Below are 23,403 nucleotides of genomic sequence, written 5' to 3'. Positions count from 1 at the left end.
ACATGTACGTGCAATAAAAACCCGACTCATTTTCGCTAGCTACGAAAGAGAAACGGTGATATGACGGCGATTTTAGCAAACAACTTCCGTTGTTCCAATCTGCCATCTTGATTATTCTGAGGCGACGGAAACGCCCACGCCGCGCGCCTTCGCCATCCTAAAGCGAAAAGCGCGACGATTTTTTTCTTATACTTTTACCCCGTGGCCGTTTTCCTTTTTCTTTTTACCCGTACTTTATTCCAAAATTATCTGTTAGAATTGGACCCAAGGTGCCAGGTGCAGTTCAATTGCAGCAGACATCTGTGGTCAGGTCACTGTATTGCGTACCTGACATTGGCTCTTCTGTTTAAGTTGTAGCGAGCATGAATTTTGATTGTCACGCATTTCTGAATTCTATGTGGTAAAATGGACGTACTTATCCAAAATGACCGACAGTTATATTTTTCGTTTTCAGATCAAAACGTCCCTTCGTTGCTAGAGTGAGCTGGAGAGACGAGACGACGACCCAACTGCCGACCAAGACCCTGATTGTTGCCATCGTCCACCCCTGATGCTTATCTCCTCACAGGAGCTCGGCGAGTTGCGTTATCTTTTGTTGGCCACCAGTTTCTGGTTCTTCTGGCCTTTGCTTGTCCATGTCATTCTCACTTTGCTCCTGCACCTGCCAAATGCCAATGCACATGTCTCATACCTGCTTCAAGTGATCCACAAGTCGCTGGACATGAAAACATGGGTGCAAATAGTCTTTCAAAAAAAAACATGGGTGCAAATAATCTTTCAAAAAAAAAAACATGGGTGCAAAGAAAGCCACAGGTAGACCGTCATGTCTATCTGTGCAGCTGCTTATGTGGCTCGCATGCACAATCATGAGCTTGCAGATGTGCGGCTCCATGAAAATATTATCAACATGCCCCTAGGACCAGAATTAATTGAACAGATATACATCGATGCTGTCCAAGTATGAGACAGCGACACCAGGTAATTTGAGATATACATACTGATAGGCAAGAATTTGAGAAAAAAGAAGCGAAAACAGCACATCAATGGCAGATCCAGTAGGAACTAGGAAGCACTCATATGGTCAGACAATCATTCCAAATTTCCAGTGTTTGCAGCAGGACATGAAAGATGATAGGAAAGTTTGCAGCATTTGATACGGCTGCGTAAAGAGTATTTTCACAAACAACATAAACTGAACAGACTCATCAACACTATCATTACTAACTACTAAGTAGGGAGGAAGTTATGGCTGTAACAACAGCTTCTGCCCAATCTGAACAATCTACCAGATGCAAAGATCACAAGTACTTTGATCCAAAGGTACAACACTACAACTCTGGTTGGTACAAACATTGCCGATTAATATCTAATGCTCTTCAATTCTAACATCAAGATGCACACTGCAGAGAAAAGAAATTCCTAAGCTTAACAGTTGGTGAGGTTGATAGCTGAATCAGCTAGACGGCTGATTGTTACTGACAGGAATCACAACTGAACTGCTTGAATCATGGGGTTGTGTTTTGCATGCAAGCCTCACAGAAGTATAGATCTGCGAGGTTTCAGCCATTGCACCATTTCCGTAATCGCCACAAGCCAACCTTTTGGTAACTGGGGGGATCAAGATTATGCCCAGTTGGTTGATCGTCTGAAGATGACGCTCTGTGAATGGGTTGTTCCACATTAATGTGTTCATAGCTGGGGCCACAAAGAGTGGTTTGCTGTAGTCCCATGCTCTCACTATGCATGTCAAGAGGTTGTCACATAGCCCACTGGCAATCTGTACAGAACAATTTAGCATCACTTTTCGTATGCAATGAAACTGCCAATTTGCTATCTACACAAAGAAGAAAAAAAAGATACCTTAGCCAGGGTATTTGCTGATAATGGTGCAATCACCAATATATCAGCCCATTTCCGCAGCTCGATGTGTAAAACTTCATCTCCTATCTTCTTCCAGGTAGACCATTCATCATCATCAGTGTAAAGGACAATGTCACTAGGTAGAGATGATCTATCAACAAAGTGCAAAGATGATTTGGTGGCCACGGCTCGGACATCCGCCCACTCAGAGAAACTACGACAAAGGCTCTCAAATTTTATAGCAGCTACACTTCCTGAAGCAGCAAGAAGGACCCGAGGCTTACTAGGTTGTGGGTAGTCCAGCATCAAACTTTCTTGTACTGGCTCTGATGTAGCCATCAGCTCTGCTTGAACTGCTCAACTACACAGGATTACAGTAATTCAGATGATTTGTGCAGGTACAGAATTAATTATGCAAGGTCTGGAGTATGTTTCAAATAAGAAAGAAAAGACATTGTGCATCACTCCTTGTGGCCATGAATTATATCTTTGCATTGCAAAGGGAGTATAATTTTATCTTTGCATCGCAAAGGGAGTATATTTGCATTACAAACTCTTAACTCTGTTAATGTTGCTATGGAAAATCAGAGTGCTCTAAATTTCAACAAAAGTGCTTTTCTTTACACCAGGCACAAATTTACAGTTTGACAAAAGTAGACGATGTGATGGTTGTGCAGAGTTCAGTGAAGATTTATTATAATGTGAAATTCTGACTGCTGCAACAACTTGATACGCACACAGTACTTTCTTTATCAAGGCCACAAGGTATGAACAAGTGAATCTGTTAATAATAAACCAGTGAGATGAAAAAAAAAACAAAAGTGAAGTCCGTTGGTTTCTGTCCCTAAATAGCCCAAGTGAGTCTAACCCAACTAAACTTTTACTTCAATATGAGCTGCCCAATCGGTAGAGGTCTGAGTATCCCACAACATGATCGTAATTAATAGATAAATCTAGCAGTTTCGTAAACTCCCTACAAGCATTGGGACATCGAACTATGAAACGGCCCCCTTTTATTCGAAGGAATAAATTAGGCTCAACACAGGGGCGGACAAAATCTATGGGCATGAGGGTTCAATCCTTGGAAATAAACCGCATCCAAACCCTAATTCGGCAGCAGCAAGTAGGGGCACCACGTAGCACATAGATCCACTACTAACCGAACAGAAGGAGCAGGCTTGGATTTGATTTGGGACAAGGGGATTCACTGCAGGAAGGGAGGATTACTGACCAACAAAAAGGAGAATCAGCCCTCGACCTGATGGATCTCCGGTGGTGGGCAGCACCGCGGCAGCGCAGCGGCGGTTTACGGAGGAGTGGCGCCGGCGGGAGGCCTCGTCGGCTGGTGGCCGTCTGTGCCCCGGTCTAGGTCTGGGGTTTGGCTCGCCTCGCACGCGTGGGCGCCGCCGGATCCCCCGCTGCTCGCTTCGAGGCGCAGGCCGCCGGAGATGCTCCCCGACGCGAGGGCCGCGGTAGCTGCTGCTGGCCTCGCCGAGCGAAAGCAGAGTCGCTGCTCGCCTCGACGGCGTTGCCGCGTGCGTGGACAGGATCGAGTGCGGAGTGGAGCCGGCTGAAGAAAAGGGGTGAGCTCTGCAAAAGGTTGTCGACGGAGAAGGATTGAATTCTGTCAAGTTTGAATCTCATCTTATCAAAAAAAAAAAAGTTTGAATCTCATCAGCTCATCATCGTGGGCCAAACCCAACTCCATCCACGGTACACTCAAATTCTACTACTGTACGTTTGCAAATTATTCACATATACTAGATCGAAGTGCATGGCTCATACTTAACTTAAACTTGTCTAGCTATTTCATATATCACTTTGACTATTATTCTTGAAAATGTGTTTAAATTTGAATAACTCGTGGTTGCATTTATTAAACTAAAATAAGGGGTTCATAAGATAGATTCCTAGATGAATATTAGAAGAAGCTAAAAGGGCATTATAACAAGTCAGAAAATGTGCCAATAAAAATAATGGCTTACTTTGAAAGTATAAACTTTTATCTTATCATGTGCTACATTTCAAGAGTTTAGGGACCTATATAACACCCTTTTAGGAAGTAAAATATGCATTTTGAAAGCATAGGGATTTTAAGTGACACCCGAGCCTAAGTTTAGGAACTTAGATATAAATATTAGGAACCTAAATGACACAGTCACATAACTCTAAGGATCGGCCATGCATTTTACTTTTGACTAAGAATTGAGGGGCAGCTAAATAGATAATCGCTCAACTGCTCAACTGTTAAGGATCGGCCATGCATTTTACTTTTGACTAAGAATTGAGGGGCAGCTAAATAGATAACCCCTCAGCTGTTAAATATATGACATTTAGGATAAGCTAGCGGTCCAACTATTTGAGAATGGAAATAGTACCAATTGATTACCTTTTATGTGCTTTTAAGATTATATAAATTCTGACAAATATTACTTCATATAAATATATTAATAAAGTTTAAATTATATTGTAGTTTTTAATTTTAAATATCTATATAATAAACCTTTTGATGGTTTTAAACATAGTAACATCCACGATTTTGAAAAGGAAAAAAATGAGAGAAGGGATGCAATAAGTTTTTTTTCTCTTTTTTGCCAAGGTGCATGAGTTTCATGGTCTAAACCGGATTCTACTTCCTCCATCTTCTTTCTATAGTAATTTTCAAGTCTCATAATCTAACCAAAATATTATTTTTGTTATAAAAAGGTGTCTAGACTTGTCAAATAATTAGATAATTACAGCATTAAATTTTGAATATAATAAATCATAATCAAAACAAAAATAGCATGCAATTCTCTAACATACAAGACATCAACAAAACACAACACCCTTTACCCTAGCCCAAGTCCCATGAGGTGAGGCGAGGCGAGCGTTTGCATGTGGTATTTCCTTTCTCTCCTCGCACTATAAGGGCAGTTCCAACCCATGATGTTGATAGGTAGTGTCTATACTGCCGCGTAAGCAAAACATCACTTTAGACATTACACTCTACAACCCTGATTTCTTAGTATGGCTCCTTAATAAATTCACCATCTCTCCTCTCAACCAATCATACTTATTCCTCGTCAATTACGAAGACACCATCTTCTCCCAATGCAAAATTTGGTAATGTCCTATGCATAGGTTCTCATGTTGACACCGGATCTTGCATGAGACCCAGTTTCTTGCTCTTTCCATTCTCTCTCTCATTTAATATAGTGCCACATAAGCTAAAAGTCATACGTGAAAAAACAATTAATGCTATGAAAACCATCCTAGTTGGAGGGTTGGGACCGCCCTAACTTCATCCGGTGGAGAGAACCTTACAAGTTCATCCAACAGTGGGACTAAAAATTCCACCACTCCTACCGATCCTCTTATTATACATGGGATTTTGAGATTTATTTAGGAATTTACATATTTATTAATAGGCCAAGTCCATAAATTCAAACATGGCTCATGTTTATAATTAGTTTCTTTTATTAATACCTTACTTCTATGAACATTTTTTTTTTTTGGGGGGGGGGCTATGTATTTGGTAGCTTGGAGTTGGGGAAATAGAATTGGACCTCAAATTTTCAGGAGTGAAGTGTAGTGGCAGGCTGGCAGCCAAAAACACTGGACAATCGGTTAATATGATTGTTATGAATTGGTTGTTTAACTGGCTTCAAAATTTTCGACTTAGGGATAATAAGAAACCAAAACAACAAAGGGAAAACACACGAAGTTTAGATTTTGCGCTGAGACTTCGAATAAGCTAGTCTCAGTCTTTCTAGAAAAAACGAGCCACACAAAAGCTAGAGAAAGAAAGTTGAAAATGAACACCCTCATCAGCTGTTTTACGTTAGTACAATTAAGAGGGAAAGTGTTCATCGAAAGGGAGAGGAAAGATATAGTCATGAATCCGAGAAATGAAGAAAATTAAATTCACAAATTCAAACGTAGTTAAACGTGTTTATGTACATGCACATTCGTACACAAGGTGGCCTCAACAAATACCTGCACCACATATTTGTCCACATATAAAAAGCAAGTACCACAGCGGTTCAAGATTCAACGCCGCGCACGATCACCACAGGTCCATCGGAGTTCATCAGAACCCAACGGTGGCCATGGGCCCGAAGGAAGCGGCTTGGGCGCAGTCGACGCCGGCGGGCTTGTGAAGCGCGCCCACGAGCGCGGTGCCCTCGACGAGCTCGCGCAGGGCGTGCTCGTAGCTGGCCCTCAGCCGCCGCAGCGCGCGCCGGTACGCCGCCGCGAGCCACGGCCACCTCAGCCGCAGCCGTAGCCGCAGCACGCCGAAGAGCCTCCTCTTCCTCCCTCTGCCATCACCGCCGCCACCGAGCCTCACCACCGCCATCCTCTTCCTCCGGCCGCCGCTCGTCGCCTGCGCACCCGGCGGCGCCGCCCTCCGCCGCGACGACGCCAGGCGGAACTGCATGGCTGGTCTGATCTCCTTGCTGCCTCGATATACGTCTAGCTAGCAGATCGAACTATATGAAGATTGATCTCTGGTTCGCTCCTGCCTCGATCTTGTTGTCTGCCGTTGGAAGAAGCTACGTGTGAGGTGCTTTCGGCGTCATATAAGCTGGCTAGCGTTGCTTGCAGGTATGCGTTTAGTTATAGTATTCCTGTACTGCAGGTGAGTGCAAACTGTCTCAGTTCAATACTTGAACTATATAAAAGATGGTTAGTTTACGACGATATTGCTGTTTAATTTTCCAAGACGAGACGTTTCTTTCATTGGAAGGGCAGTGTCCAATGGGGTGCTAAAGGGTCGCAAAAGTTTATCATGGGTGCAGGTATTCTATGACGACGGGCGCAGCAGCAGATGGCTCCGTTCGTCTAAAACAAAGGGCAAGGTGGTTTGATTCGTCAAGCCAATGTGGAAGGAGATGTCATGCAATCGATCAACGAGCTTAGGTCATGGAATTATTGTATGAGAGAGTAAGTGCAGAGAGGTTTTAAGAACTCGACTGCGTATGTCTGCATATGATTGCAAGAGTCTGGGGGTTGGACGAATGACGACGCCTTCCAAGATAAACCCTTCTTTTATTGTTCAGAGATAAACTCCGCAAGATAATGCACGAGAAGAGGCTAAAATACAATCGCATAATTATTTAAACTAATTGCAATCTTCATCATGATTTGTCAGACGGAACATATAATAATCTGAAGAATTTCTCTCTTCATTGATCTGATGCTCCGTCGTCAATGCGTTAAGTATGCACAAGATGATGAGGGTTGGTCAAGTTGGTTTCGAAAAATAAAGCCCGGTCAATGGCCTGCTGGAGCTTGCCATCAGCCAAATATGCGAAGAGTCGGAAAAGCAAGCACGACCCCTTGACAATATGGAATAGTGTATAGGTAGTAGGGACTTTGGCGATTGGATCGGGATGTGACAGTGCAGTGTCAGCTTAGTGCAGGTGCAGTTCAAATTTTTGCTATAGGTCGTTTTGGTTTTGGTATTTTATAAGTATAGTTTTTTTTCTATATATTATATCTAAACCTATAGTTATAAATTTAGAAAAGCTAAGATAGCTAACAATTTGGAACGAAGAAAGTACTAGCTAGTATAATAACTGAGCGACGCGGTGTTATTTCTTATATGACTATATGAGTATAAACTGCAAAAGTTTCATATAGGTGAGGTAACATTGGATACCTCATAGCATTTTATCCTATAGAATATGTGTTTTTCCTTCTAAATTTAGGTAAGCTGTTTAAAAGTTTATAACCAATTACTTCATGTGCAATTTTAGTTAAAATATTTTACCGAATATTTTTACAATTCAAACTTAAAAAAGTTGTTTGGATGACTTGTGAGGCTACTAATTTTACACTTGCATTGGAGTTGGACCATTCCAACCGAAAAATAAAAACTCCTCGTAAGCCCACATGCTAAGAAAACGATGAATATTGGACGCCTCCTCAAGTCATTTATTCACGTCCTTCTCATCTCCTCATCATCCCCGAGGTCCCAACTCCACCTCCACGACGGTTCAATGTGCCAATTGGACGTGTGATCGTCATTGTTTTAGGAAAAAAATTGATGATCTCATGTCTAGTTGGCACATTGGATGTCACATGCTACATAAGCTTAAATGATTCAAATGTAAGAAATCATCTCTCATGTAGCAGGTGAGCAGTTACGACAAATGTGATGTATATGGATGTTGTTTTTACACAACATCCAAGTAAATATTCGTGACCATTTGATTTGTCCCGTATTTGATATGCATTTATTCGTATTTGTGGCCAAGACGATCTGCATTTGTATAAGTATTCAACAATTATCTTCTACTCCCTTCGTCCCAAAAATAAGTCATTCTAGTTTATCTTAAGTCAAACTTTCTCAACTTTGATCAAATTTATAGAAAAAATTATCAATGTTTATGGCATCAAATAGGTACATTATAAGAAACATCTCATGATAAATCTAATGGCACTTATTTCATACCATAAATATATGTAGTTTTTTTTTCATAATCTTGGACAATTCTAAAGCGACTTTATTTGGACGGAGGGAGTAGTCCGACTAAAAAGAAAATAAAAACAAATACGGTAGGGGTAGGGGTAATATCTGTATGCAGATACGATTACACCTGCAGTCCTAGCAAATTTGGCTTTGGCGGGAGTAAACCTGAGTTACGCTAATCCGTCGCCGCGTTACGAAAAACCCTAAAGGAGGAGATAATTCCCTATTTGACATCAGAAAAATTATTAGTTCCTTTATTGGACCTCAAAAATTTTTAGTTCCCTATTTAACACTGAGTTCAACTTTCGTTCCTTATACGACACTCTGTTGGATTTTCCATCAGGGAACCGTTAAATAACCTCTGAAAAGATGATTTTGCCCCTACGAGCCCCACCACCCTTCTTCCTCCTCTCCTCCCCCTTCTCCCTCCTCTGCTCCACACCACACGGGCTCGTCCGCACTATTTCTTACCAATTTACAGTAGCTGCCATGTCCTAGCTAGCTGCTGCAGCTGATATTGCTCTCCTTACTGCCGCTGCTACCGTCCGCGTTGCTGTCACTAATTGTTATCCTCCGCCCGTCACGCGGACGCCGAGAAGAGCGGCCGCCCATGCCACCCCAACATCACGCACCCGTCGGCCTCCTGTAGGATCTAGGATACCGACTAGAGGGGGGTGAATAGGCGGTTTCAACTAAAATCACAACACTAAATAAATTTAATTAGTAACATAAGATGAAAACTATTTCTAGCTACTTTACAACTATGTGAGGGTTTGCAACCTAGGGTGATAAGGAATAATTCAATCTCTAAGAATGTAATTGCTCAAAGTAAATTGTAATAATGAAATTGAGCAAAGAAAGAACTGAACACAAGAGACGAATTTTTCCCATGGTATCGATGACTTGCCGATTACCCCTAATCCACGTTGAGGTGGATTCAATGTTTCAACCACTCCTCTATCAAGACACCACTTAATATTTGAGCCAACTTGAATCAAAGAACCTCTCCAAACCTTGATTCCACTAGTGTTGCTCTCACCGCTCCGGTGAGGTGAGCACAAACCCCTCACAAGAATAGCCGAGGCTCCTTCACAATCTTCCTTGAAGGGCTCGACAGCTCCACAATCTCCAAGCCGTCCAGGAGGTGGCAACCTCCAAGAGTAATAAGCCAATAACACTTGCTTGAAGAATCCCTAGTGCCACAAAGCCCAAACTCTTGATGCAATGCACTAGGATGCTCTCAATCTCACAAGAATGTAATCTCTAAGCAAAGTGAGTGAGTGAGAGGTGGAAGAAGGCTTAAGGATGTCACAAATGCTTTCCAAAGTGCCAAGATAGCTCACCCATGCCTGGGGGTGAAGTATATATAGGCTCTCTTCCAAAAGCTAGCCGTTAGGTTCAAAACTCGTGAAAACAGGGGACTGGCGGACCGTCCGCCTCACAGGGGTCGGACCGTCTGCCTCACAGGGGTCGGACCGTCTGCCTCACAGGGGTTGAACCGTCTGCCATTCAAGTCCAACGGCTACTTCAGCATTTAATCGTGTCAGACTGTATCGTTACGGGGGGGGGGGGGACCGTCCGCCTCACAAAAACAGCCTCTAACCCTGAAAACACGTCTCTGTCTAAGTTAGGCTGACCGTCCACCTCACAAAAATAGCCTCTAACCCTGAACACACATCTCTGTCTAAGTTAGGCTGACCGTCCATCCATATAGGGTCGGACCGTCCGCCTTTATGTAGTCAGCACTCTTTTAGAACATGTTTTTCTTCTCATTTCTTTCACTTTCTCAAACTATGTTAATCCATATGCATGCAATGCAATTGTTTGAGTAAAGTGGCACTATAGAACCGTCAAGTAAATGAAATTGACCCGTACGGCTATCTAGCCTATTAATCTAGTCAATTTACATCCGCTAAGTACCTCTTGACCGGTAAAATAGAAAACTCTATCATATACTTTTGTCCTGAGCTTTCCAACGTACAAACCATCCAAGTTATCACCATAGCATCCTTTGACGCTCACTTAAACTTCGGGACTAACCTATACTCATATTATCAAAGAAATTGTTAGTCCACTAAAGCCGTCATTAATTACCAAAACACAAGTTAGGGGCCAAGATGCTTTCACCTCCTCCATGTAGTGGCCCTTCCCAGAGAAGAGCTCCACTAGCATCCTCGCCTGCCGCAACGCGTTGGCCCCCAGCGGTACGCCGGCCAGCCCGGCGCACCTCAACCTATCCCGCCACCGCCGCAGCGGGTCGTGCCGCTCCCTGCGCTCCGCGCCTTCGCCGCACACAATGTCGCGGATCTCCCGCTCTAGGTACGCCTCGGCCACGGCGTCGCCCGCGCCGCCGCTCGCCGTGTCCAGGAAGTTGAACACCGCCGAGTAGTAGAAGAGCGCCTCCGTGAACCACGAACACCTTGGGGCGCATGGACGACACGCAGTCGAGGATGACGTCGATGGGCACCCGGGCGTCATCGGCAGACGCAGTCGGGTCAGTGACGAGGCGGTAGAGCTGGGGCACGGAGTTTACGGCGATGGCCTCGTCCTGCGACACTTGCAGCATCTAGGGGTGGACCTCGTTGAGGCGGTTGGTGGCCATGTCGTGGAAGGAGAAGTGGACGCGCACAGAGTGTGCCAGGTCGGCAAGGTGGACGCCGAAGTCGTGGAGGTCGTCGCGGCCGGGGGGAGGGTGGGCCAATGCTGGTAAGGCGGAGGAACGGCGACCCCCCGGGGTGGGCCCGTGCAGACGAGCTCGTGTGGTGTGGAGTAGAAGAGGGAGAAGGGGAGGGAGAAAGGCGGTGGGGCTCACATGGGCAAAATCGTCTTTTCGTAGGGCATTTAACGGTTCCCGAACGGAGAATCCAACAGAGTGTCGTATAAGGAATGGAAGTTGAACTTGATGTCAAATGAGCAACTAAAATTTTTTGAGGATCAACTTGCTCATCCTCTAATTGTCCCACTGTAATTAATATAATAAAAAATAATTAAACACTTGTACAATTTGTCACTCTCGACCCCTACCGGCGCGTCTCCGTCGCGCGCCGTTCCGTTCCCCGCCGCGCTGGCGCCCTCTCCGTGCGCGCCAACGCCGCCTCCTCCAATGGCGACGCCGCCGTCACGGTGCGCCGCTTCCCGGCCACACCGACCAAGGCCGGCCGGCTGGCGGGCGTCAAGAAGATCATGATCGATCCTCGCCGCGGGGCCCATCGTGATCGGTCAGGCGGGTGAGTTCGACTACTCCGGCACGCAGGCGTGCAAGGCGCTCGCCGAGGAGGGATACGAGGTGGTGCTCGTCAACTCCAACCCGGCCATCATCATGGCCGATCCGGGCCTCGCCCACCGCACCTACATCGGGCCCATGACGCCGCCGCTCGTCGAGCGCATCATCGCCGCCGAGCGCCCCGACGCGCTGCTCCCCACCATGGGCGGCCAGACCGCGCTCAACCTCGCCGTCTCGCTCGCCGAGTCGGGCGCACTCGACCGGCTCGGAGTGGGCCTCATCGGCGCCTCCCTCTCCGCCATCCGCGCCGCCGAGGACCGCCAGCTCTTCAAGCAGGCCATGGACCGCATCGGCCTCAAGACGCCGCCCTCCGGCATCCGCACCACGCTCGAGGAGTGCCTCGCCATTGCTGAGGATATCGGGGAGTTTCCGCTCATCGTGCGCCCCGCGTTCACGCTCGGTGGCACAGGCGGCGGCATCGCCTACAACAGGGCCGAATTCGAGGACATCTGCAGGGCTGGCCTTGCCGCATCACACTCACACACGCGGCAGGTGCTCATCGAGAAGTCACTCCTCGGATGGAAGGAGTACGAGCTGGAGGTCATGCGCGACATGGCCGACAATGTTGTCATCATCTGTTCCATCGAGAACATCGACCCCATGGGCGTGCATACGGGGGACTCTATCACGGTGGCGCCTGCACAGACGCTCACTGACAAGGAGTACCAAAGGCTCAGGGACTACCCAGTGGCCATCATCCGGGAGATTGGTGTGGAGTGCGGTGGTTCCAATGTGCAATTTGCAGTCAATCCTGCTGACGGGGAGGTGATGGTCATTGAGATGAATCCCAGGGTGTCAAGGTCGTCTGCGCTTGCATCAAAGGCCACAGGATTTCTCATAGCCAAGATGGCCGCGAAACTTTCAGTAGGTTACACTCTGGACCAGATTCCCAATGATATCACCAAGAAGACTCCTGCAAGCTTTGAGCCTTCCATTGATTATGTGGTCACAAAGTTGGTTTACATCACCGTTTCTCAGCCTGTTTAGAGTTGTGCACATGATGCCTGCAAATATGCACCTACAGTATATATTTGACTTTTCTGTATCTCCCTTGCTTGCTCCTCTGCATCAGTTGTCACCTATCAACTCATAATGATTGATATCACAAGTAATCAAACTAATTGAACTGGATAAGTCTATCCAATTGCTTATCCTGATCTTCATGCATAGTTTGACTGTTGAGTATGTTGGTATACTGAATGAATGATTGTGGCATATGCTCTGGCATCAACCTACTAAATAGTACAATAGATTGTTTGTTTATATCAAGGTGAAGGCAGTAGCATTTTGCAAGCACATATGTGTCCAGGGTCTAATTGTTTTGCATGCTTGCTCAGTGTTGCTTCATTGCCATCTTAGTTAAGCAACAATAATTTTTTTTGTTCACATGTTTGTCAAATAAAGATGAAAACATCACATCCAATAGTTTTTCTATGATACGTGCATATTTTGGAGATCTGTATGTTGACTGAACCTTCCCTTGATAAATCTTCTCAGCATTACTTGAGATCAGTCACATTGTCTTTATCTGTGTATTTCTCAGTCTCATGGCTATATTCTCTGTCATTATCACATACTATCCAAAGCTACTCTGCTATTCGAGCTGTATATAAACATTTACAGTTTAGGATAATCAAATGATATTCTAGTCACTTACTAAACCTGTTTTATTATTTTGTTACAAGCCTGTATTTATACTTCTGACATGATCAACGCATGGGATGTACTATTCAACTTTCATGATATACTTTTCTAATCCACTTTGTATTTATTATGCAGATACCACGCTTTGCGTTTGAGAAATTCCCTGGATCTGAGCCAATATTAACCACACAGATGAAGTCTGTTGGTGAGGCAATGGCATTGGGTCGTACCTTCCAGGAGTCATTTCACAAAGCTGTACGTTCACTAGAGACTGGCTTTGCAGGATGGGGTTGTGGACCTATCAAGGAACTTGATTGGGACTGGGAGAAGATAAAATATAGTTTGCGGGTACCAAATCCGGATCGTATCCATGCCATTTATGCAGCTTTCAAGAAAGGCATGGGGGTTGAAGGTATTCACGAAATTAGCTTCATTGACAAATCGTTCCTCACAGAGCTTAAGGATCTTGTGGATGTTGAGCAGTTCCTCATGTCAAGAAGCCTAGATCAGTTGTCAAAAGATGACTTATATCAGGTGAAGAGGAGGGGTTTAGCGACAAGCAAATTGCATTTGCGACTTCTTCATCAGAAAGTGATGTGATATTAAGGCGTATGGCATTAGGTGTCACTCCGACATATAAGCGTGTTGATACTTGTGCTGCTGAGTTTGAAGCAAACACCCCTTACATGTACTCTTCATGTGAGTATGAATGTGAGTCTGCTCCAACGAATAGAAAGGTGTTGATATTGGGTGGTGGACCTAATCGCATAGGCCAGGGTATTGAGTTTGATTACTGCTGTTGTCATGCTTCGTTTGCACTTCGAGAGGTTTGTTTCTGCATAATTGATTTCCTTTTTTACTAATCTTTTTCTTAGTTGTGTTGTCCAAACTTTTGAGGATACTAATATGTTCTCTTTTTTCATCTCTTTACAGGCTGGATTTGAGACTATTATGATGAATTCCAATCCTGAAACAGTCTCAACGGACTTGATACCAGTGACCGTTTATACTTTGAGCCATTGACAATCGAGGATGTATCGAATGTCCTTGATTTGGAGCGCACAGATGGTATAATTGTGCAATTCGGAGGTCAAACTCCGCTAAAGCTTGCACTTCCAATACAACACTATATAGAGGAGAACAAAATGGTGCCTGCTTCAGGCATTGGGAATGTGAAGATATGGAGAACATCACCTGATTCAATTGATGCTGCTGAGGATAGAAAAAGATTCAATGCAATTCTTGAAGAGCTTGGAATTGAACAGCCTAAAGGAGGGATTGCAAGAAGCGAGCCTGATGCTTTGGCAATTGCCTCAGAAATAGGGTACCCTGTTGTGGTCCGTCCCTCATATGTTCTTGGTGGACGAGCAATGGAGATTGTGTACAATGATGAAAAACTGATCAAGTACCTTGCAACTGCAGTGCAAGTAGATCCGGAACGACCTGTTTTGGTGGATAAATATTTAATTGACGCAGTTGAAATTGATGTTGATGCGTTGGCTGACTCAGCTGGGAACGTTGTGATTGGTGGAATTATGGAGCATATTGAGCAGGCAGGTATCCATTCTGGTGATTCAGCTTGTTCCCTTCCAACTAGAACAGTCTCAGCCCAGTGTCTGGAAGTTATCCGTCTATGGACCATAAAGCTAGCAAAGCGTCTGGATGTCTGTGGACTAATGGACTGCCAGTATGCTATATCTAGTTCTGGAGAGGTATTCCTGCTTGAGGCCAACCCTCGGGCATCACGCACGGTCCCATTTGTCTCAAAAGCAATTGGCCATCCGTTGGCAAAGTATGCATCAATGGTTATGTCTGGTTTGACTTTGACAGAGCTTGGTTTTACTAAAGAAGTTGTTCCTAAGCATGTATCCGTGAAGGAGGCAGTTCTTCCATTTGAGAAGTTTCAAGGCTGCGGCATCCTTCTTGGACCAGAGATGCGCAGCACTGGCGAAGTCATGGGCATGGACTATGAGTTTTCTGGTGCTTTTGCGAAAGCACAGATTGCTGCTGGACAGAAGCTCACCTTAAGTGGCACTGTGTTCCTTAGCCTTAACGACCTGACAAAAAGACACCTAGGGGAAATTGGACGTGGATTCCGTGACCTTGGCTTCAACATCATCGCCACATCTGGCACAGCTAAAGTGCGCCAGCTTGAGGGCATCCCAGCAGAGCCAGTCCTGAAAATACACGAGGGGCGACCGGATGCTAGAGACATGTTAAAGAACGGTCAGATTCAGGTCATGGTAATAACAAGCTCTGGTGATGCATTGGACTCAAAAGACGGCATCCAACTCCGCAGGCTGGCCTTGGCCTACAAGGTCCCTATAATCACAACCGTGGACGGGGCACGAGCGACCATGGACGCCATCAAGAGCTTGAAGGACAAATCGATCGAGACTCTTGCATTGCAGGATTACTTCCAGACTGCTGATGTGTCACAGACTTGCAAGCAGTGGCACAAACCACACCTCAAGGATTCTTTTTTTTTCATGTAAGGTGAGCCTATTGCAAACAAAATCAGATCTAATGCAAGATTTTTTTGGCAATTGTGCAACTTATATGTATCGTATGCATGTTGACAAATTCTGTGATGGTGATGTTTGTTTGGCAAACTATCTGGTATCTAAAATTCCAATTGCCCAGCTTGCAGTTTATACACCTAGTGCTGAAGGTGCTAATGGTTTGGGTTAGAACAGGTTGAGTGGTTTGGATTTAGTTTGGTTTGCTTTTGGATGGGGTGGGAATGGGTCGCTGCTGCTTTGATCCAGTTGGTTTCCAGTGGATAGAGTTTGGTCTGGTTTGTTGCAAATGGTTTGAACCCATTGAACCCATGGAGACTAAATGGTTCAGATCACATGGGTTTCAAGATCCCATAGCAAGGTTTGTTTCTTGTTTATTATTTTAAATTGATATTTTTTTCAGCATGCTGTTTCATGAAATGCTACATTGGAGACCCTTCTAACAGGAAATTTCTTCTACCTGTAGGATTTCATTTTGATTATGTTTTCCACTGGACCGTTCTTAAGTATCAGCAGTCGCAAATGGCCGTTCCACCGCGCACTATGGTTGGTACAGTCCAGGGATGAAAATTATTTTATGAAAATGATTTGTTATTTACAGGCTGCAGTAGCATGTCAAATCTCCTGGATAGTTCCTATGGCCAATAATAGGCTGTCAGGTGCGCATGTATTTATTTTTTTATTGCTGTGATAATAGTTTTTTTTATTCCACCACTCCTGTCATAAACAATATGCATGTATATGATTCATGAGCACTGAGGATTGGATGTTTTCGTGGAAAATTGAGCTGGTACACCAATTGTCATAAACAAAATTATAGCAAACATTTTGGGATATGTTGACATGTTAGTAGCATGCAATGTCTTTTACTGGTTCTTCCATCTTGATTAGAAATACAACCAAATATTTGTTTATGATAACAATACCAACACAATTAGAAATACGTAACACCAATTAGAAGTACACCAATAATTTCAAACAATATGAAAGTTCTTTCGAGCCCTCGCCCGTGGCTATTTTCAGAGTTATGTGCTTCAGGCACTTCCTGCAGCTCGAGAAACTTTCCTCTTACTGCAATACCTCAGGGGAGGTCCTCCCCAAGGGTCGAGTTACTGATGTTATTTACTTCCAAAGATAGCTAACTTGCTCTTCTAAAATTTATATATCTTGGATTGTAGATAAACTGAGAACAAACAATATGAAAGTTGTTCTTTGGATGAAAATGTTATTGAATGTATTCAACATTTTATATATGTTCATTTTCTATTGTATTACCTCTATACAGATTCATTATATGGTACAAAAACAGGCGGTTAAAAATTTATCTGAGCACATGCAAGACTAACTGTTTTTTGTGTTTTGCAGGCATTTAATCAATGGGGTTATTACCCTCTAATTTTGATCCGTTCACGGGCTTTTGCATCTATCAATCGACTTTATGACTTTACCAATCCCGGACACAAGATATTTTTGCTCTCCTTTCTTGATGTTGGGTTTGCTTGACTTATGGTGAGTATCTTGATGCTTGTGTATTTGATCCTAGATGTTACTAAAATACGGTGCCATAAACATAGGAAATTTGTGCATAAACTAAATCTATTCACATAGTGTGGTCATAATTAATAATTCCTCGTAGAGGGGTTTGAGTAAGAGGCTTCAATATGGCTTCACCTTTTCTTCTGTCCCATAAGTAATAAGCTCAAAATTGGAGGGCTGCACTCTGTCCTTCCCGCCTGGAGTTGTCGCATCATTGGACAGTCCCTATAGTTGATAGCAGTAGTTCTGCTCGTGGTCTTTTGTTTCTGGATGCTGGCAGTTGTAGTTCTAGTGCCTGAGTAACACCTAGCAGGCTCAGGTTCGACTCCCTGTGGGAGCGAATTACAATAGGTCCAGAATAAAAAAAAATTATAAAAAAATAGGTAGGGGTTTCCCCTACTGATTTCGGTCAAAAAAATCATCATGTAATCTTGACCTCATAAGTGCACATGTGGCTTATGTACTCTAAGATTAGTTGAACTTTGTGCCCATTTATTTCCCTATAGTCAGTGAGTTATGCATAGAAGTATTTTAAATTTAATTGAAACTCTAGTATATTCCATCTTTTCATTGCTTTTTATTTCTTTTTCTGTGGATATCCTGATGCTTCCATTTTATCTAAGGCCTTTTCAATTCCATTGCTTATCAACTCTTCTGTGCGCCGAGCAATTTCAGAAAGAATTGACACGTAAGTTATACTACCTTGCAACTTAATTTTTGCAACCATATCTTCCACCAGTGCTATGCATTTATTTTACAGTAACCACTCTAGTCAGGCTGCAATTCAGAATATAGTTGGTAGCCATAAAGAATTTTATTTCCTAAACTTTCCAGATTCCTACCTGAGAGAATTAAAGGAGCCTTCCTAGATTGTCAAGATTGAGAAGTCAACAGGAAAATGAACTGATTTCTCTCATTGTCAACTTGGGAGTTTGAGGCATACTTTTGGGTTCTAAAATTTGAAGGTTATACTACATTGATGTAGGAACAATTGTTCAGCATAGACAATCTGGTTCAGGTACACTTGGTTCCACTGGCCCCATTGCTGATTGTCTTTGACACTGTTGGGGTTCAGGTACACTTGGAGTTGGTTCCACTGGGTTTATTGCTGATTGTGTTTAGCACTGTTGGTGTGCTGAAGTTTACTTGTTGCATGGTATATAGGATGTTAGGAGATAGAAACACTTCTTTTTTAAAAGTAAGGAGATAGAAACACTTGGTACATATTCTCATGTTCATCTGTAGCATATAGGCAAACCTTTGTCAGATTGGCATTCTTTTACTCTCCCTAGTCCCTACCCTGATGTATTTCCTGAGAATTCGTTTCTTCAGTGTGCAAGTATAACCACGTTTGTACAATTCAACGCTCTTGTAAGAATTAAGGTAACACCATTGAATTGCAATTTTTAGTTCTTCTTTTGCCCCTCGTCATTTGTTCTGGTTCGTAACTTTGGTATATAATCACCCTTTCTGTTTTGGCGAGGGCATCAGCCTAGTAATCTTTTTGACTGATGATAAAATCTCCTGTACTGGATTGCAATCGAAGCACAACAACTTTACTGAAGATCAAGGGAAGAGCACAGAATGCTAACCGCCTGGATGGAGGAGCACGGCACGTCAGTACCAGCTGCTGGAATCCATGCAGCTCTGAAACTTTGGGGCTGTGCCAACGTTAATGCAGTTCTACACTGTTACAATTTAGTATTTGCTTATTGCAGATCATCAAACTCTGCTCTCGCAAGGTGGTACATATTTTTTACAAAGAAAAATCAAGAAGTTTTGTTGATATTTTGCAGGAGAGTACCCAAAGATCATTCGGAATCGTGAGCACTTCCTCAGGTTTACCAAAGAAACACCTGCCATTTGGAGCACCACTCACACCCGTCTCCATCAGATAATTCTACTTAAGCACACAATCGCCTCATGTCTCCATCGGCTAATTCTATTTAAGCAGAGCTAGGCTCTTGTAACCGATCATTACCCCCCAATCATTTGCTCTCCTCCCCCTGCTGCTAGCTGCCTGCTCACAGCTGACAGCAACTGGCTCCATCCCCTCCCGTGCAAACATGGCGGCGGACCTCCCGGAGGTGGCAATGGCGGCCCTGTACATCGCCCTCGGCTGCCGCGAGGTCCTGAAGCCGGTGCTGGACTTCCTGGACAGGGCCGCCGCGCGCGGCCCCGTCCTCGACATGGCGGTCGCGGCGGTCCTCCTGACTCTCCCGACGGCCTACCTCTTCGTCGTCGGTGTCATCCTCCCCGTCGCCCTCCACGTCACCCTGCCGCCGGCCGCGCCCTTCTCCAGAGGGGCGTTCTGGCGGTCCGTTGTTCTGGGCTTCACACTGTTGCTTCTCTTCGTTGCCGTGCCTCTGGTGGCCTTTCTGTTCCTCACCGCGTAGCCGGCCGGCAAGGGAGGGAGTGCTTTGTTTTGGTGAGAGATTGGTGAGGATTATAGCTTAGAATAAGCTAAATCCAGGCATGATCCCCCTAAAACAAGCATCCAGAAAAGGTCAAAAGATACTACTCCCTATCGTTTTGGCTTTACGGAGGGAGTAGGTCCTATCTACTATGAGAAAATAAAGTGTCACGCCTCAGTTTTACAATGGCTGTGGCAGCTGATGCAAGATTCTGCGACGTGACACTGCTGAGTCCATGGGCATTGTATTGGAGGCGAAATTCTCCGGTCGCCACTAGGCGCAAGCCGACATGTGGACGACCATTCTGGTGAGCTGCAGTGGTGAGTGGCTACTTGGCCAGGCTGCCCGCAGGAACAAAAGAGCAATGGCCTGTAAATGAGGCCATCAAAGGTTTCTTCTGTATGCTAGAAGGCTAAGGTGAAGTTGTAATCTTGTAAACTGAGTGTAAATTTGTAATGAAGAAGTTACTGCAATGTAAATCTCTCTGTTGTGAGATACCCTAACACAACGCTCGAACTTAAGCTCTTTTTTTTTTTCTCTCAAGCACTTTTGTCCTCTTTAAGAGACCCCATGAATTATAACTCGAGAGGAATAAAAAATCATACGCAGGTACCCGAGTGAAGTTATAATTTTGATACATCTTAGTCCTACCTTACCAAGGGCTGTAAAAAGAAAAACGCGCTAGTAGTACACTACTCCTTTTGTTCCAAATTATAAGTCATTCCAACTTTCCTGGAAAGTCAAAACATCTCAAGTTTGACTAAATTTATATAATAAAGTACTAACATTCATGATACTAAATAAGTACCATTAGTTTCTTTATTAAATATATTTTTATAGTGTATCTATTTGGTGCCATAAATCTTTGTGATCCTCTCTATAATTTTGATCAAACATAAAATGGTTTGGCTCTCCAAAAAATTATAATTTGGAACGGAAGGAGTAGCTCGTATTTGAGCATGAACGACTTTAATCTCTGTTGGTCAAGGAGTAGTCACGTTGTTCACCTTCATCTTCAATTTGTTGCTAGAGATGTCAACGGGTGTTTAACTGTTATATGCCATTGTAGTAGTATGTATGCAATCTAGCTTCTCTCTACAATTGCACCATTATTTAACCACAAATTTGTGTCTCAAGTCTAACTTCGTCTCTCTCTTTTTAACCATTCTTTTGGTGTATCGTCGAGAGATAGAGATTGAGAGGAGAGTAGCGCGAGCTGGTTATGAATGGGTAAAAAGTAAATTCTTTCCATTTCCTTTGTCTTTTTTTTTTGTCTAGCATATGGGTATGGTTAACCGGTGGGTAGTTAGGTATAGTGCTGCTGGTTCTTTTAGTCTTAGTGGATTGGTGGCTTTCTTATCAAAAGCAATCTGATGATTTGGCTGTAGTTCTTTTCAGTTTGCATATTTTGAAGGGAACAGAATGATAGAATATTCAATAGAAAGGAAACATCATTGGTGCACGAGCTGTTGGAAGGAATGAGACAGACTGTTTGCTGCGGTCTAGAGCAGGGGCTGCCTGCTTGAGAAGCTGTTTTGTCCCTTGTTTCCATCATTAAATTTGGCCTGTGCTTGCAGCTCTCTTTTTTTTTCGTGAAGAAAAAGCATGAGAAAATCAAAGAACATATATACTGCATGTTATTGAAGGCCCCACTTCTCTTCTCCTTTTTTAATAAGTACTCCATCTGTCCCAAAATGCATGCTTTAAGCCTTCGAATTTTATCCTACAAAGCGTGTTCTTTTAGCTCCTTGTAAACCTCATCTAATTAAAGCAACACTCACAACAATAAAAAAACGTATGGAAAAGTGCATAGAGCCAATCAAATGATCTATTGATACAATTTTTCTGATTCCAATGCATGTGCATTTATTCAGGATCCAGAAAACTAAATAGACAGTACGATTTTCAATCACAATTAGTATCAGTTATTTGGAGCAACATGTAAATTTCTTACAACTATTAATGTTTGAAATTTTTTAAACGAACACTTATTTTGGGTTTTGGGACGGAGGGAGTAAGACAAAATTCTTTAGCCTTCTCTTACATAGTTACATAAAATGTTTTATAAATAATTTTCTTACACAATGCGGTCCATAATATTGCACTTGTGTGGTTATGAGGAACTAAGCAAAGAAAATCACAAAAAACAAGAGCAGTCCATAAGAAGAATGCATGATACAATGCGGCCTCAATGTGGTCCATGTGGATGCAAGCAGGGTGCCTATGTGCTGTGATGGACCTCAAAACAATTGTTTCAAATCTTAAACTTCACCCTTTAACCCATTCACCATTTCAGAAATAATTATCTTTAAGCCTCGAAATTACATACCAAAGAATCATCTATCCATGGAGATTTATATCATAAGCAAAATGAAAACAATTGTGCAAAGATAATTCATCCTTTAGTCCTTTATGTCACATTGGCATGCCACAAACCGATCTTAGAATCCTGCAAAATGAAAAAAAAAAGTGCTTTTCAATTAGTACAAGTAAGAAAAGCAAGAACAAGTACAGGGGTTTCAGCCTAGGCTCCCACTCCAGCTAGGACAACTTTGTTATCACCCTAGCAAAAGATCTCCTCATGACCCTTTCTGTACAAGTGGTTTTTATTTTCCTCTTTTTTTTCTTGCACAGATGGCAATGATACTTCCCACTTGGTGGACTAAGAAGTCCGAAAATGTACATGATAAAAAGGCGCGGTCCCCGTATTTAAAAAGATAAAAAATGCATCGGCCATTGCTTGACCTGTTTCTTTAACTTGACCATTGGTTAAAGGCCAGCATCTTTCTGAGAAAAAAAGAGAAAGAATCTATCAGAACATCCGTGGAGCCGAGGAGGAGCTGCGTGGACGTGCGACCTTTTGTCCCCACGAAATCACATGATAGCACTTAGAAGTTTCTATTCTATGCTGTGCATGGCCTGCCGTCCCCCTGTCTCTGTCTCTCTCCTGGGACACGAAGTCCCATCAAGTGCAGGAGCCGGCTTGGGTGCGTTTGGAGTAAAGTTTAGTACCGTCACATCGAATGTTTAAATACTATTTAGAAGTATTAAATATAGGTTAATTATAAAATTCAATTGCATAAACGAAGGCTAATTCGCGAGACGAATCTATTAAACCTTATTAGTTCATGATTTGACCATGTGGTGCTACAACTAATTATGGATTAATTAGGCGTAATAGATTCATCTTGCGAATTAACCATGGTTTATGCAGTTAGTTTTATAACTAGTTCACGTTTAATCCTTCTTATTGGTATCAAATATCCGATGTAACCCGAACTAAAAATTAGTCCATGGATCCAAAACACCACCCTACTGTACCATTTGGCACCTGTTGACGTTACACATAACAACACGACAAAGAAGAATATGCGAGATAGAAAGCTGAAAGCACTACCACTCGGCTAAGGAGTTAACGGTAGCGAAGGTGTGAGGGGGAGAAAAGGAGAGAAGGAAGTGCAGAATGGAGGTGGAAAGGAACTCTCGAAGAGTTTGGAATTGGAAGACACATGCGCCCGGGGGATGCAAGAAAAGCTCCACCGACCACCAAGTCTGAAGATACAATTGCAGGTATTATTATAACATTATCATAGCATTGTTGTAGGTGCAGCGAAGCTTAGTGAAGTGTAAATAAAAATATCTCCATAACGAGCCTGTGTTAGTGAGCATTAATTTATATAATTAGGGGGT

General features: G+C 43.4%; 1 protein-coding gene and 2 pseudogenes across 3 annotated transcripts; 1 reads left to right on the top strand and 2 right to left on the bottom strand.

Moving 5' to 3' along the window:
• Window positions 1-1,129: 1,129 nt before the first annotated feature.
• On the bottom strand, window positions 1,130-3,442 carry LOC117853988 (phosphopantothenoylcysteine decarboxylase). 3 transcript variants are annotated; one of them, XM_034736270.2, is made up of 3 exons: window positions 3,119-3,442; window positions 1,861-2,213; window positions 1,130-1,777 (listed from the first exon to the last, which is right to left on the bottom strand). In XM_034736270.2, exons 2-3 carry the CDS (start codon window positions 2,197-2,199, stop codon window positions 1,454-1,456), a joined length of 663 nt encoding a protein of 220 aa, XP_034592161.1. In that variant the 5' UTR covers window positions 2,200-2,213; window positions 3,119-3,442; the 3' UTR covers window positions 1,130-1,453. The 3 variants fall into 3 exon arrangements, with proteins under 3 accessions (XP_034592161.1, XP_034592159.1, XP_034592160.1); XM_034736268.2 differs by having other exon boundaries at window positions 1,861-2,221; window positions 3,092-3,441; XM_034736269.2 differs by having other exon boundaries at window positions 1,861-2,221; window positions 3,119-3,441.
• Window positions 3,443-8,815: 5,373 nt separating this feature from the next.
• LOC117852444 (protein SLENDER RICE1-LIKE 1-like) lies at window positions 8,816-11,158 on the bottom strand (annotated as a pseudogene).
• A 162-nt stretch (window positions 11,159-11,320) lies between these two features.
• Window positions 11,321-20,210, top strand: LOC117852443 (carbamoyl phosphate synthase arginine-specific large chain, chloroplastic-like; annotated as a pseudogene).
• The last annotated feature ends 3,193 nt before the right edge of the window (window positions 20,211-23,403 follow it).

The sequence above is a fragment of the Setaria viridis genome, chromosome 4, assembly GCF_005286985.2.
Source record: "Setaria viridis chromosome 4, Setaria_viridis_v4.0, whole genome shotgun sequence".
In the NCBI taxonomy this organism is placed as follows: Eukaryota; Viridiplantae; Streptophyta; class Magnoliopsida; order Poales; family Poaceae; genus Setaria; species Setaria viridis.
This window is presented reverse-complemented; position numbering and strand designations above follow the sequence as displayed.